At 40.8% G+C, this 16948-nt stretch overlaps 1 protein-coding gene across 25 annotated transcripts in view; it reads right to left on the reverse strand.

Annotated features, from left to right (window-relative positions):
• sulf1 (sulfatase 1) overlaps positions 1–16948 on the reverse strand; it is a 403560-nt gene that overhangs the window by 133842 nt on the left and 252770 nt on the right. For 24 of the 25 annotated variants that reach the window (XM_072571458.1, XM_072571453.1, XM_072571452.1 and 21 more), the window contains one exon: positions 6737–6977. In XM_072571458.1, coding sequence (XP_072427559.1) covers positions 6737–6908 — 172 coding nt within the window. In that variant the 5' untranslated portion in view covers positions 6909–6977. Of the gene's footprint in view, positions 1–6736; positions 6978–7560; positions 7745–16948 lie in introns of those variants that run through there. The other variant, XM_072571465.1, reaches the window with a different exon arrangement.

Consider the following 16948-nt stretch of genomic DNA (forward strand, 5'->3'; position numbering starts at 1 on the left):
TAGTGTTAGGTGAAGGGGTAAATGTAGGGGAATGGGTCTGGATGGGTTGCTTTTCAGAGGGTGTGTGTGGACTTGTTGGGCCGAAGGGCCTATTTCCACACTGTAAATAATCCAGTCTTATTGAAATTGCTTTAGAGGTTTGGGGCCATATCTTTCTCTCCAATGTTGTAAGAATAAACATAGATAATATCCTAATATTAAAAGCACTCATAATAATGATAACAAAAAGATTACAGCACCTGGCATATTGAGTAACATTTTGGTCTCCTTACCAAAGAAAAGATATATTTATCATACAGAATGGCCAGTGAAGGTTCACTAGATTGGTTCCTGAGATGGCAAGATCATTGTATAAGGAGGGATTAGTTCTACTGGGACTATATTCACTCGGGTTAAGGAGAATGAAAGGGGATCTTATTGAAGCATATTAACTCTGGCAGGGGTAGACAGACTGGATGCAAGGAGGATGTTTCCCATGTTTGGGGAAACTTGAACCAGGGATTATGGTTTCAGTATATGGGGTGGGTCATTTTCGACTGAGAAAAGGCAACACCTCTTCATTTGGCAGGGGGTGAATATGCGGTACATTCCCACACATGAGACTAAAGAGGCCAAGTCAGTGGATATGCGGTATACTGCTACACATGAGACTAAGGAGGCCAACTCACTGGATATGTTTAAGAAAGAAGTAGCTTGATTTCTCGACACTGAAGGCATCAAATATGGTGGTGGTGGGGGGGGGGGGGGTTGTATCATGTTGTGCTACGATCTGTCACAATCATATGAACGGAGCAGCAAGTTCAATGGGCTGAGTAGCCTCCTCCTGCTCCTACTTCTATGGACAAGATATCCAAGCCACTGGCAAGAAAATTGGGAAAATTGAGTGAGATTGGCAGTAGGTGATGCCTGATTTCAAGCAAAAGGTGCTTGCCAATGAGCAGCAAGAAGCCTATTTTCATGGTTTAGTATGAATCAACACCTCCCTTTCTACACCATCGCACCTCATTGACACTCAGCTTTCCGTTCTCCCACACATTGGACAGAACTGGACAGCAACAGTTACCAACATGAAAGTCAGGGTAACCTGACAACTCCAGCTCATTGCTTACATCTCCGGTCCTCCATCTTGCTCGCCAGGTACCAACATCTCAGAGCAGTGATGTCACCCATCCTTGTCCACCAGAGCCTGCAGATTTCCATTGGCAAAGCCATTGCCCTTGGTCTGCCATGTTTGGGGCATCTGACAGACTGCCAGCACTTGGCCAGGGGCACGAGCTGGGCTCGAAAAGTGATGCGAGCACCAGGAATTCCGAGCAGTCCTGGCTGCGGCCTGTACTTCTGTCTTTGTCAAATGGGAAACATGAAAGTGGAGCACCACAGAAGTGTTGTGCACAATTAATGAGGTGAGTTTGGGAGGAAAGCATGCTAAAACTCACCAGGCCTCACAAAGAGAAACCCTCCATGAAGCTTGTCAAAATTGACACTTATCCGATTTCTGGTGAAGTTCTGCCCTGTGTTTTATTAATCTACTGCTTATGGCACCATGCCATAGGGTGACATGTTGGTTCAGTGGTTAGCACAGCTGCCTCACAGCACCAGGAATCCAGGTTTGATTCCACCCTCAGGGGTTTGTCTGTGTGGAGTTTGCATCTTCTCCCTTGTCTGTGTGGGTTTCCTCCCACAGCACAAAGATGTGCAGTTTAGGTGGATCAGCCATGGTAAATTGTCCGTCGTATCCAAGGATGTGCGGGCAGGTGGGTTAACCATGGGAAATGCAGGGTTACAGGGATGGGGGTGTGTCTGGGTGGGTTGCTCTTTGGAGAGTCTGTGTGGACTCAGTGGACTGAATGACTTTCACCCCGATGTATCCAGTTGCTCACTTTAGTTCATCGCAGTCAATCATAATGTCTTCAGGAATCAGAGGCAGATTTGCTGCTATTGAAAAGTCTGGACATGTGCTCAAATCTTTGGTGGCAGGTCTGAACCCACGACATGATGGCCCACAAATAAGCAATCCTACTCAATCAATGGTGGACAATCAAGAGCAACTTGCACTGAAAGCTCCAAACTACATTATCATATCTCAATCTCTGAGGTTAGACTATGCTGCACCTGCCACTGAATCTACTGTACGTCTAAGTTTCATAGGAAATTAATTCAATACAGATATATTTGGACCACTTCACAATTAGATCATCAGGCTGCTGAGAGAAATCTTGAATTAAAATAAAAGAGCTGGTATTGCTTCTGGACGAACTAATTTTCATGTTTTTTTTTACATTAATAAGCACCAGTGTGAGAAAGTTTAAATAAATTAATAACGTGACCTATTAGGGTAGGAAACATGTTAATACAATAACTATTTTCAATAGTTCAATAATAATTCAAACCAGGGCCAAGTGGAACTCATTGACAACGAGATCCCTGATTGGGGTTATTAAACTAGTGCCAATCAGGGAGTCCTGGCTGACAGTTATAAACAGGAGATTCAGAGAGTCGCCTCATTCTAGGGGCTGGCTCTGAGCTAACTGGATACAGCCCACATGCTGTGCACATGTAAATAAAGGGTGACTTCACTGGCCTCTGTGCAGTTAATTCAGTTCAAAAACAGGCCCAATCAATTTTGTTTGGTTTTTAGTAGAAATGGCTAGAGCATTAAAACAGATTGTTGGCAATAAAGCTGGGGGCTTCCAAATGATGACAATCTAGGAGAAAATAATAAATATAGAGTCAGAAGGCTATATTCTGCCTTAACATCCCACCTGACTCTTTTGAGAAAGTGATCTCCTGACTGGAACAGTGGAACATCTTGCTGTGTACTCTAATTCCAAACAGCATTTGAACAAAAAAAAATTGCAAACTACCTCCTAAGCTTAGAGATGTTGGAGAATCCCAATAAAAAAGCTGAAAAGAGATTAACAACATGGCAAAAGGTTATACAACAGTATAATTAATGTGCGGCAGAGTGAGGGAATATTGAATGGAGTGTTTCAGGGATTGATGCTGGGATCCCCACTGGCTCTAATTTGTATTAATTATTTGAATTCGGAAAATCAATGTAAGCCTGTCAAGTTTGCAGATGTCACCAACTTGGAATGCACATGCAATTGAATCTGAAAAAGCAGCCAAGAAACTAAATTGCACAATCTAGAAGCGGCTGGATAAAATTCTACATAGATGGTGTAGGTTACTGCACATAGGTAATAAAATGATGATTGACATGCCTGCTTTAATGAATGTCATTGACAAAGAAAAGGATGGGGGTGAAAGGGATTGGCAAAATGGGATGGAAGCAGGAGCGTGCTAGCTGATCCCTTAACCTACCCAGGCAACTTTTCAAAGTAGACAGTCAAAAATGCAGCAGTTCAATGAATGAGACAAGTTGCAGGTCACATTCTAAAATGTCCATCTACAAGAGGGAGGTATTCTTGCTCCTGCCAGCCCTACAGCTATTTCCTGGGCCATTGCTGGAACACCCTTACAGGACCATTAATTAGTAGGCTGCTTTCAAATGGGTAAAGCACAGAACACAGAAATCACTGCTGAAAATACATAGTGTTTCTTTGGACAGTTAACGATAAAGTTATGCGACAGCATGACATAGAGGTGGTCAACAATGGGATGTTATGGACCATGGGTCGTGTAGGAAAGTGGAACTAATTAGGTTGTACCTGCAGTCTATATTTGGCAGTACAGATTAAATGGGCCGAAGGGCCCCCTCTGTACTACTTGATTCTATGGTTCCAAGGTGGGAAAATTAAAAGGGGATGTGGTCTGTGTCAAATCATATCACTTGTATCTGCTCAGATGTCAACTGGCTCATCCTTCAGTTTTACGGACAACTAATCTCAACTTGAAATATTCCTATAAAGATAAGTTTAAGACAAGGTACTTGTTAGAACCTTCAGACTCCTTATGTGTTTTGACATAATTTTTGTTGTAAGATGGGCCGATAGTTTGGATGGACAGGTTCAGATGGACCTAATGGGTTTTTTATTGTTTTGATCTTATGATCGTAGATTAAGTCACATTTTCACTCTCACAAGTGGTGGGATAGGCAGAGAGAATTAAAAGTGGATTTTATGCAGGAAACACGCATCAAAAATTCCAGTGTGGGAGTCATTTGGTCACATATGATTTTCAGTTTACATACAGCGCGAAGGGTCTGTTCACTGAGAAAACCATATACATGATTGGCCTCAGCATATGACGTGCATTTTTTGTGTGCAGAATCCTTAACTGAGTGGAAAATTTGTTAAACTTCCCTTTGTATCCTATGCACCCATATTCATATAGATACTTAGAGATGTAATAACTTGTCAGAACAGAACTGAAACAGACATATTATTGAAACAATACCAAATTTGAAAGGGAACTAATATTTACACTAAATGAGCAAAAGGGTGCTAATTGGTTGGCAAATGGACTCTGACTGGCTGACATCTTGCTAGGGAGAAGGCACTTCTCAGCTTATGCGTCAATTTAAATCAGCACATAGTGTCCAACATTAGACATCATATCACAGTTGCACAACACTTACTAAACATTCCCAATGGTGCAATGAATGACAGCATCAACTTACTTAAGATTATCAGCCCGGTTTACAATGTGGGTCACTTACAAGAAGTTGCAATGTATTCATAAGCAAGGCAATATTAAAGTAAATGTTCCGGAATTGTCCACTTTTTCATTTGGACAACTGGGGAACAACCATTCCCTGCTGCAATTTCCATGGAGAAGCCTCACCTATTCATTTACCAAACAATCGACGCACTCTCTTTTTATGCAATATAAACTAGGAACAGGAGTTGTCAATTCAGCCCTTACAGCATGATCCACCTTTCAATTTGACAATAGCTGATCCTTATCTCAATACCATTTTCTCACTGTCTCCCAATACCTCCAGATGCCTTTAAAATTTCAAAAAAATCTCTTTCTTAAATATATTCAGTAACTTGGCCTCCACAGCCCTCTGTGGTAGACAATTCCACATGTTCATTCCCCTTTGAGTGAAGAAATCCTTCCTCATCTCAATCCTAAATGGTCTGTCCCTTATCCTGAGACAGTTTCCTGGTTCGATAGTCCCCAGGATATCCGCACTGCAAGAAATAGGTGTTCCTTTTGAAATTTGGTACTCTTGTGATTCTATCCTGATGATTGCAAGACAAGAAAAAATCTTAAAAACCTTAGGTAGATAAATAAGTACACAATTACAGAAATATTCAGGAGATAGGAATGGACACTATAAATTGATGGGAAGCAAGAAACAGCAAAGACTAGGTAGGGATAGTGCACTACAACATATATTTCAAAGCTGAGCCCAGCTTGGATTGTATACACATCTGAAATGCATCTCAGAGCAGCTCTTGCTCTCAGGTGCTAAGCTTGACTACAATTTGAAGCATCCTCCAGTATTTATCAATCAGTGCTTTCCAAGCTGTTAAACATCCACATGCACATTAAGAGGTTGTGTGACTCATTCAGATATTTGAACTGTCCAGATGTATACCCTCAGATGCACGAGCTATTACTTTAGCAGCAATTCGTCTTTATATATCAACATATTGGAAAAAAACCATCAATCTTTTAGAGAGTGAATCAGTGCTGACAACTTTGCAGTGTCAGGAGGAAAGCATCAAGTTCCCAGTGCTGCCGGGGATGAAAATATCAATATAAGAAGCCCAGTGTCAGAGACAGAATGTTGTACTTTAATACTATAAATTCACATGTGTATGGATCAATGGCAAGCTTGATGGGTTCACACTTCAGAGGACCTTGCAATTACCTCAAGCAGAAAATATGAATAATGTGAGAATATGCTTATAACCTGATTGGATTTGTTTTCATCTCCCTATTTTGCTACCCAATGTATCGGGAGGTGAGTCAGTTTCTATTTACGAATCAGATTGAAAACTTAGAAACTGAAAATTAAGAGGTATATTTTAACTCCCATGACAGGGATTGGCAAGTCTGGGTGAAACTCCCATTTACAGTCCATCCAACTTTCATTCTTTAGCAGTCAAAACGGAGCCCTACATTTCTTCTTAGCTCCCTAATGACTCTCAGTGGATAACTTTGTGACGTGTGATGGTGTAAAATGGATCATGATGACGCATCAGCAACATACTTCGCATCACTCCAGACCTTTATTCGGATTTGGTTGACTTGAGCAGAAATAAAAATCCATTTAGATATTCACTATCATGTATTTGCATTGGGGCACAGGCCAAAATTGCCCCAGAGAATCTAGCCAATGAATAAATAAGGCATACACAATTGTAGATGGTAGGTTCAATTCTGCCTTGTGCTATATTTTCTTATGTCAAACAATTACAGTTGGAATGCTAGCATTAGCCTCAATGCCCCTGGGTTACAGAACATAAATGAGAGTTTCTGCTCCTGACTGTTTTCTAGTGACCCCTGATAGAACTGATGGATTAGACTTGTCGTAACCCCAATAGTTTGTAATACCACATTCACACATTCATTTAAGTGGGTGCCTACCCATACCCACGCCTGGCTTCCGGAGAAAGTCAGAAGTCACACAACTTCTTCACCTGACGAAAGAGCAGCGCTCAGAAAGTTTGTGATTTCAAATAAGCCTGTTGGACTATAACCTGGTGTCATGTGACTTCTGACATCGTCCACCCAAGTCCAACACTGGCACCTCCACATCATGTCTTCAGGAGATGAAAGGAGAGACAATTAGCAAATAATAAAATTGAAACATCCTTACCAAGCTCCACATCCTGATCGTCTGTGATGATAAGAATAATGTTGGGCCTAATGTTTCTTCGGTCACGCTGTACACGTCCTTTAAAACGCTGTGGCTTTAAGCTTGTACCAAGGACTCCAACCAATTCAGCAGTTAGAATGGCCAAAAGCAGAATAAGTGGTGAGACTTTCATGTCAGCTTGCTTGAGACCACAAGAGGGAAACAAGAGTAACTTTGGTTTTGCCACTTCTTATCAGATTATCTGTAATTAACGTGGAACGAATTAATAGAATCAGCTTCAATATAATTAAACTTATAAGCTATACCAAAAGGTTAAAGAATGCTAAAATGAAGACGTTTTCTGGAGTTTCAAACGTTATTGACCACAAATAAGGTGCTCTTTAAAGTAAAAAGTTAATTAAAGATCAGCTTTGATATGAAATCCATACAAACAAATTAAATTATCATAATTAACAATGAACAGGAGTATACATGTAAAATTCCTTTTGTAGAAAATCATTACCAAGTTATAGTGACACTGAAATGCAGCATTGAACAGTACAGACTTTATCAAAGAATTTTGTTATTACTAAGATCAAAATAAAGCCAGGAATCAAGGTTATGTATGTTTTAGATTAATCAAGCAAAGCATTTCACCATATAATTCTTTTTTTTCTTTCCAAACACCTCAAAACTGTAGAATTTTTCTGAAACAATATCCATGCCTATGATCTTAGAATGAAATATTTCATGAACTGTCAACTGAAACCTTCAATAGGTTTTTGATATTCAAAGTGTTCAAACCCTGGCTTTGCACCTGCACAATATTAATCCCTTTCACTTGCCTCATGGTTCCAGTCCTAGCACGCAGTGATGAACGTTCTCAAACTACCTTTCTTCCAAGAAACACATTGAGTGATAGAAATCGTCTCTTTCCTCGTTACTGAAACCTCTAATTGTACATCAACCAGCCACGACCAGTCAATGTGAGCTCACAGCACCATGAACTTTTGCTGAGCTCCTGTCATTTGAAGGTGCATGCAGGCTTTGCGTTCACTTGCATTTATACTTGCGCAATAATCAGCTCCCACAGTTCAAAAATCCCTTAGTTCCAACCACAGGAGGGGGAAGGGGTGATTTAGCCACAAATCCATCCAACTCCATCTGCTACAGAATTGATTGATTGGACCTAAGACCAAAGGTAACTTACTCCACTTTGACATTTCCTGCATTCAGCTGTCACGCTAGCAGCTTTGCACATTTAAGAATTCACTTGGATTGAAAACTGAATGAGTGTATAGTTCAAAGTGATTAGCGACTTACTAAAAGGCTATTTAACAAAGGCATTTAAGACAAGCAGGCACATTTATACCATTTCCGTTCAAAGGGCAAAAGTCCATTATAATTTAACATTTGCAAGCATAGCAATTAGGAGATGGCACATGAATTTCACTATCAAATGGTCTAAATGAACATTTAATGAGGTTCATCCAAAGACCGGGTTCTCACACCTGGGATTTTGCCCTTGTGCTCTCCTATGAATAGCTGCTGTTACAGCAGCCAGTGCTAAGAGATCAAAGCTACCTTCAATAAAAGGAACAAAAAGACACACAGCTTATATTAAAGATATCATTAATAAAAATTTTAAAAAAGGACGCAAGTATACTTGTGGGTGCAGCAGAGTCCATTACTAAAAGAGATGCACTGATTCATTCAGACAGTTTCAAAGATACTCCATTACCTTTAGCTCTTTTTGATGAAACTTCAAACCTTGGAGGCTTTACAGGAAGAGGTGTGTAAAGATTCAGAAAATCTGGAACATGTTATGATTATCACTGCATTACTAAGCAGCACTGCGCGCAGCAGCTTTTGCTGGTGTGATCACTGCCCATTCTACAAGCTTCAGTGGTCAAGCAGACTGCTCTGCACTTAATGGATAAGTATTTGATGCTGGTGGCTTTTATACAGTATACTGAGTAATGAACACAGCAGTCAGTTCAAAAGCAGAGTCATGTTTTAAAAGTCTTTAAATTCATAAAGTGAAGGATAAAAATTGATGAAACATTTTTAGAGAAAAAAAACAACATAGCATCTCCTAACAGAGAATGGATGCTAAACTCTGTCTAACATCAGCAGTGTTGATGAATAGTGCAGTGCAAAAGAAAACACTTCAAAGCGTTAAAGAATTTTCTTAATGGTGTGTGACGGTAGTTGAAAGTAATCATACCTGTACACCACTTACCCTATTGATAGAACAATATTGTAACAATGTAGGATAGATTAGCATTTATTAAAAAATGCAAAAATTTACATTTCAGTCAGCCACACAATAAAACACATTATAAAATAATGTAAAAATAACCTGCAAATATCATCACAAGTTTCCAGGATGCTGAGAAAACAAAGTATAAAATTCTTTAATAACACTTACTTGAAAAAAAAATGAACCAAGCTTCTGGAAATGAAAATGTTCAGTTGCTATGTGCTCTGGGCCTCACTGCCTGCATTTAATGATGTACAGCAAACTTTGCACACACTGTTGACTCAACTGCTGCAGTTATTCAGACTGCATTGAGTAAACACTGGCACCAATGACTTTAAATAAACCCTCTCGGTATGTGGTTGCAAATGTCAGGCTATCATACCTCAGCGACAATGTGAAAGAACAGAACAGTATTGCCAGGCTTTCTGATTCAGCTGAAGCCTGAAGTATCATTTTTTTTTCAGCTGGAGGAGAGCCAGTGATACCTGGGATGAAGTTGTTCAGTTGTGAGAGACGAAGACACAACTTTCAAGCATGGACAATTCTCCATTCAGCACTGACCTTTTCAAACCTGACATCCCCACACAGACTATCTTCCCGTCGCTGTAGGAAATAAAACTGCAAAAATTAATACTGACAAAATGTTGTGTTTGTCTTCAAGGATATGTCAGTACTTTTGTGTGGCGTGCTATGAGACAATCTCTGACACTTCACAAAGTCTCTGAAACCCATTCCCTTTGAACAACAGTAAAACACTGATGGCATGCAGCGAGAAAATTTACTCTAGAATCAAGTCAGTGAAGGAGAGAAAGCAGTATTGCAACAATCTGAAATAATTCAGCCAACCGTGCACTATCATTATTTGCTGCAGTCCCATCCAAACAATATAGCTAAATGCCAGAACTTGTACACAAATCTCAGCAATCGCATGGGTCACTTTACATTCATTCCATGCTGTTGATTTTACATTGCGGTACGCTCCTACTTTTCCAAAATCCCTTTAATACTATTTTCGAAACAATTCAAACATCCCTGTTCTTTGAAGCTTATCTATGTGCTCTATTGTATAAGACCTTACCACATGCTCAATAGCAGACGTTTCACTGCTTGCAGCAGCAAAAATTCATACACGCACACAAATATATCAGAGAGCCTACATTCAAAATATCTTTCATCTGCTAAAACTGCTCACTATATTTAGGAATTGCCAGACATGCATTTGAAGGAGAACGGAAAAGACAGTTACAATGGTAGAATTAGACGAGAAAAGATGCAAGGGGCTGGAGTAAAGAATATACTTGCCATATTCTAGCCAGGTTGAATGTGCTCTGTGCTGTATACCCCAGGTATCCTATTCTGAATCACATTAGAAAGTAAAGGTAACACTTGGATTACTTCTTTGACTACAGAGTGCCTTTTCAAATCTGTCTCCTTTGTCCCCTAAACTCTCACCACCAACGAGTGTGAGGAGCTCATGGTCCTCTTTGTTACTAAGGTTGAGACAACACAATTAACTACTTCTCCCTTTCACCAGCCTGCCCTCAAACCTGCCAGTCCTGAATGTTGCTCCGGTTTATCTCCAATCCTTTCTCATGTCCTCTCTGAGTATACTTTGCTCATGAAACTACCTCATCTTCCCTTAGTCCAATTTCCACTAAACTGCTAGACATCCAACTTCCCCTGCTAGCTCTGAAACTAGCCAATACTGTTACAGGCAGTGATGTTATGGAGGTAGAAATAGGTGGCCTTAGAGATGGCATGAATAGGAGATCGGAAGCTCATCTCAGGATCAGATGTGACACACCAAGGTTGCAAAATGACCGCTGTAATCTCAGACTGTTACCAAGGAGAGCGATAGAGGCAGACATTAAGGAATGGAATTTTGAATGAAGACCAAAAACAACAATTTCAATTTTCCCAATATTTAATTAGAAAAATTTCTGCTCATCGATACAGAGCATCAGTTAAGCAGTCTGATAATTTAGCAACAGTGGAGAAGTCCAGACAGGTGGTGGTGAGGTATAGCTGGGTGCTACCAAAGCACAATCTCCCCGTGTCTGCGTGGGTTTCCTCCAGGGGCTCCGGTTTCCTCCCACAGTCCAAAAATGTGCAGGTTAGGTGAATTGACCATGCTAAATTGCCCATAGTGTTAGGTGAAAGGGTAAACGTCGGGGAATGGGTCTGGGTGGTTTGCGCTTCGGCGGGTCAGTGTGAACTTGTTGGGCCGAAGGGCCTGTTTCCACACTGTAACTAATCTAATCTACATGTGAAACCTAGTACTGTGCCTTTGAATGACATTGCCAAGGCACAGTATATAGACGAAAAAAAGGGCTGGGTCATAGATTGATCCCTGGGGAACTCCAAAGATAATGATGTAGAAAGAGGAAGAGAAGCCATTTCAAATGATTATCAGGCTGTGATTAGATGGATAAGACAGGAAGCACTTGAGAGCAATGCCACTTGGCTGGACATAGAAGAGGCTTTAGGGGGAGAAGACTGTGGTCAACCGTGTCAAAGAACGTAGATGGGATGAGAAGGATGAAGGGGGAGAGGTTGCCTTAGTCATGGTCACACAGGACATTGTTTGTGACTTTTGGAGAGATTCAAACGTGAAATTCCAGGAAAATAAGAGCTGACTTGGGTGTCATCATATTCATGAGTTTTGGAGAGGAAATTGAGGAGGAATAATGGGAGATTTTGAAGCTCTGAGATGCAGAGGTAACTGGGTGTCTGCATGCATGAATGGCAGAAGGTTGGGTTGCAGATACAGTGAGTAATTAGGAAACCTAAGGGAACTTTAGCATTTTTTCTGAGGGAGACTGAATACAAATTATACAGTGCTCTGGTCATGCCATATGTGGAGTACTGTGCACAGTGTTAATCAGTTTAATTAAAGAAGGATGCAAATGTGATGGAGATAATTCAAGAGAAGGTTTCCCAGATTAAAACCTAGGATGGCCAGATTGTCTCTTGAGGAATGGTTGAACAGGCTAAGCTTGTATTTGCTAGAGTTTACAACAGTGAGAGAGAACCAGACTGAAGCATATAAAATCTGAAAGGTTCTTGACTGAGCAGATTTGCAGAAGGTGTTTCTTGCTGTGGGAGAATCTAGAACTGGAAGGGGGGGGGGTCACTGCTCAAAAATCAGAGCCCCCCATTTAAAACAAAGATAAGGTGAATTTTCTCTTCTCTCAGGAGGTAATTCGTCTTTGTAACTCTCTCCATGAAAAGGTGGTGGAGGAGTCCTTCAATATTGTTAAGGCACAGGTAGATATATTCTTGTTAAGCAAGGAATAGGAAGGTTAGCAGGGTAGGTAGGAACATGGATTTGAGTTTGCAGTCAGATAAGCCAAGATCCCAGTGAATTCCAGAACATCTTCAAGGGGTTGAATGGCCTATTCCTGCTCCTGATAAATGCATTCTTATGGAATGGTAGTTTGCAAGAACAGAGAGGTCAAGACTTGATTTTTAAGGCGATGAGTGATGACAACAGACTTAAAAGAGAGAGAGGGAAACAAGCTTGAGAGAGACCCTGTTACAGTATTGGCTAGTATCAGAGTTAGCAGGGGAGGTTTGTCCAGCAGTTTGGTGGAAATTGGACTAAGGCAAGATGAGGTGGTTTCATGGGCAAGGTATACTTAAAAGGCAGGTTAGTGTAAGGGAAAGGTATACTGTGTTGTTGACCTGATGCTGTAACCCTCATTTAAGCCTTCATTCCTCAAGACTTGACTATTCAAATGCATCCTTGTCTGGTCTCACTCGTTGTACCCTTCATAAACATAAGGCCATCCAAACACTGCTGCCCTAACATGCAGCAACCCCCATTGTGCTCGTTGACTTGCAGTGACTCCCAGTTAAACAAAGGTTTGATTTTCAAATCATCATTATTCAAATCCCTCCATGGCTTTGTGTCTCTTTATTGCTGTAATATATTCCAAACCCACCATCCTCCAACCCCACAACCTTCTGAGATTCAAAACTCTAATTCTCATACCTTGTGCATTCCCAATATTCATTGGTCTATCATCAGCATTTATGCCTTCAGTTACTTAGGTCCAAAGCTCTGCAAATCCCTGCTCACACTACTCCACATCTACACCTCATTTCCATCCAATCTCTGAAAGCTTACCTCTATATCCAACCTTCTATTCATCTACCCTAATATCACCTCACGTATCATACTTCATTTTATAATGCTCCTGCAATGCACTCTGGAATGTTCCATTGTGTTACAGGTGCTGTACAATTATTGTTGATCAAAGCAAATATTTTTAACCTCAAAGAGATACAGTCTGAATGAAAGATAAACGGGATTGCATTTTATTCATTTTTTTTTGTAATTTATTTATTTGTGGGACAGACCTTGGAGTGCAGGTTCCTAGCTGCATGAAAGTAGAGTCACAGGTAGATAGGATAGTGAAGTGGGCGTTTGGTATGCTTTCCTTTATTGGTCAGAGTATTGAGTACAGGAGTTGGGAGATCATGTTGCAGCTGTACAGGACATTGGTTAGGCCACTGTTGTAATATTGCGTGCAATTCTGGTCTCCTTCCTATTGGAAAGATGTTGTGAAACTTGAAAGGGTTCAGAAAAGATTTACAAGGATGTTGCCAGGGTTGGAGGATCTGAGCTATAGGGAGAGGCTGAACAGGCTGGGGCTGATTTCCCTGGAGCATCGGAGGCTGAGGGGTGACCTTATAGAGGTTTACAAAATTATGAGGGGCATGGATAGGATAAATAAACAAAGTCTTTTCCCTGGGGTCAGGGAGTCCAGAACTAGAGGGGTAAAAGGGGAAAGATATAAAAGAGACCTCCGGGGCAACTTTTTCACGCAGAGGGTGATATGTGTATGGAATGAGCTGCCAGAGGAAGTGGTAGAGGCTGGTACAATTGCAACATTTAAGAGGCATCTGGATGGGTATATGAATAGGAAGGGTTTGAAGGGATATGGGCCGGGTGCTGGCAGGTGGGACTAGATTAGTTTGGGATATCTGGTCAGCATGGACAGGTTGGACTGAAGGGTCTGTTTCCGTGCTGTACATCTCTATGACTCTATGGCTCTATGTGGGCATCACTGGCTGGGTCAGCATTTATTGCCCATCCCTAGTTGTCCCTGAGAAGGTGGTGGTGAGCTGCCTTCTTGAAACGTTGCGGTCCACCTGCTCTGTGTTAACCCAAAATGCCATTAGGGAGAGAATTGCAGGATTTTGACCTAGTGACAGTGAAGGGAGGGCGATACATTCCAGGTCAGAATGGTGAGGGGCTTGGAGGGGAACTTGAAGGGGGTGACATTTCCATGTATCTGCTGCCCTTGTCCTTCCAGTTGGAGGTGGTCATGCGTTTGGAAGGTGCTCTATGTGGATCTTAGGTGAATTTCTGCAGTTCATCTTGTAATAGTACACGATGCTACTAATGAGTGTTGGTGATGGAGCGAGTGGATACTTGTGGATGTTGTACCAATTGAGTGGGCTGTTTTGTCCTGGATGGTGTCAAACTTCTTGAGGGTTTTTGATGTTGCTTAGGCATTGAGAAAAATATGTGCAAATGTATTTGTGACAACATCTGTGCCACGAGGTACTTGAAGAATCACACTGGAATTTTCCGTTGTGTCTAGTTCATCATATACTGCACCATTTAATAGGGCCAAGAGAATAAGATTGCTGATAATATGACAGGTAACTCCTGCTTCTGCCAGGCTGCTTTGTTGAATTCTGGAGAAAGGCCTACATTTTATTATTCCATAATTGTCATTAGCAATTTGATTTACTGGGAATTGGGTGGGTTTTTATCTTCCTACTTTTGATTTGCAATTATACCACAAGAACATAATCAAGTGGATTATTTAAGATAGCTACCTTCAAGATGAATCAGACCAAGTCAATTCTGATTTAATATTTCTTACTCAGTTCAGCAACATTTACCATTAAGCAGTTGAAAGTGCAGGTGATTAATGCACTGTTTAGTGTTTGGCAATGTTAATCTGGAAGCCAAGAAGTGTTCAGGAAGTTTCAGAGAATGGCTATTCCACCATTTCCTTTTTTCTTCAAAGCAAAACATTGCCACATGCCTCAATGCTCATCTCCTCTTGTCCTGTCCAAGGGGTAAAATCATGAGATGGGCATCCAAGGTTTTTAACCGTCGTCTTACGGACTGACATCAGACAGTTGGCTGAAAGGACAGTGTTAGTTCCCTCCTCCCTTCTCAGCTGTTCACTTTATGTCTGTGGCGAGAGCTATGACTCAATATGGCAAAGTTGTAAAAGGGTGCAGGAAATGACCGTGAATCATGGTACAAAACTCTGCAACTCTGGTTGGGTTTTTCCAGAGTGGTCTAGACAGGGGAATCATTGCTTACATACAATAGCTTGCTTGATCTTGTGGCAGCATGATTCATTATAGATATGCTGTCCACATATGCTCGCTCATGCCCTAGGGGGTGTGAGGACAGAGTCCTTGTCAGTCAATATACATAGCTCTGTTCAGATTACTGACTAGAGATAAGTGGGGGCTCCAGTACTTATTTATTTTGGATCTTTATGTGCAAGGCAAAAGATTCAATTTTTGCCTTACAAATCTAAAATGACATAAACTATATATATCATAGCCAAACAATAAAGTGTCAATTTCCTTGACCTGGATATTAATTTAGTTATTTGTGAATTGTGGGGTGTAGTTTCAATCATGGACATGTTGTACAGAGATTTTGCAGGTTCATCATAATCTCTGAGCTCCACTTTCCTCAGTATTTGTACACACTCCCCTTCTTCCTCTTCTGAGGAGACAAATGGCTAGTCCATCTCCCCTTCTCCGTCTGCCGCTGTTTTTGAGCTGAGTTGTGCAGGGCACAACAACAATCGCTATCCCAGAGACAAGGCCTGGAAAGCTCTGCCTAAGCATGGGAAAATCATGTGATGACATTTATCTGCAAATTTGGACAAGGTAATTAATTGGTGACAAAATAGGAATGCAATGAAGAACAGTGGCTGGACTCTGAAGGTTAACTCCGCTTTCTCTCCACAGACTCTGAGTATTAGCCAAATACCTTTCTATATGGACATGGACAACTTCAGTATCTAAAGAGTCGAATATGGTGCTGAATGTTGTTTACTGATTGTTGCACACTGATCGAACAAGACATATCCAGCGATAATGTTGTCTGGGGTGCTGTCTGTAAGATATGGTTCCATGTGTATGACTATGTCAGGCTGTTGCTTGACTAATCTGTGAGACAGCTCTCCCAACTTTGGGACTTAGCATCCTGATGGTCTTGAGGAAGACCTCGCAGGGTCGACAGAGTTGAGTTTGCTGTCGTCGTTTCCAGTGCCTTAGTTGATATGAGGAAGGTTTGCCAGTTTGATTCATTTTTTGGGTTTTTCAGAGGGCTGTGACAAGTCAATCACATTGCTCTGGGACTGGAGTCACATGTAGGCCAGACCAGGTAAAGACAGCTGTTTCCTTCTTCAAACAACATTAGTGAACTACTGTTTTTCTTACAATCAACAATCATTTCATGGTTATCAGTAATTCAAGGATGACTGAAAATGTGACTCTTGTAAAAAGATGCTGCCAGATCATTTGTGTTTTCCCAGCACTTTTACTTATTTTAGGTTTCAAGTGCCTGCAGTATTTTTCTTTTATTTGACTGAAATTGTGCTTATCTGTTAGCGTTTATGATACACATTTCCATAAAGGGAACAGGATGAGACTTTGTACAATCAAGTATACAAAAATTCAATGAAAACTGAACTTTTAACACCCCAGGATTGAAATGTACATTTGTGATTAAAAAAAGCCTAGATATTAGAAACTAAAGATTCTTCAACAGATTAATTGCATTGATCAAATTCTTATGTCTTTATTAATTTCTACTTTCCAACCATATCACTATTTTCTCTAAAGAAACAGCATTTTGAAGATAAATGTTGTATTGAGGAGATTAAGATCATTAAATTGAGTGAGGTGAAATGCCTATT

The sequence above is a fragment of the Chiloscyllium punctatum genome, chromosome 5 (genome assembly GCF_047496795.1).
Source record: "Chiloscyllium punctatum isolate Juve2018m chromosome 5, sChiPun1.3, whole genome shotgun sequence".
In the NCBI taxonomy this organism is placed as follows: domain Eukaryota; kingdom Metazoa; phylum Chordata; class Chondrichthyes; order Orectolobiformes; family Hemiscylliidae; genus Chiloscyllium; species Chiloscyllium punctatum.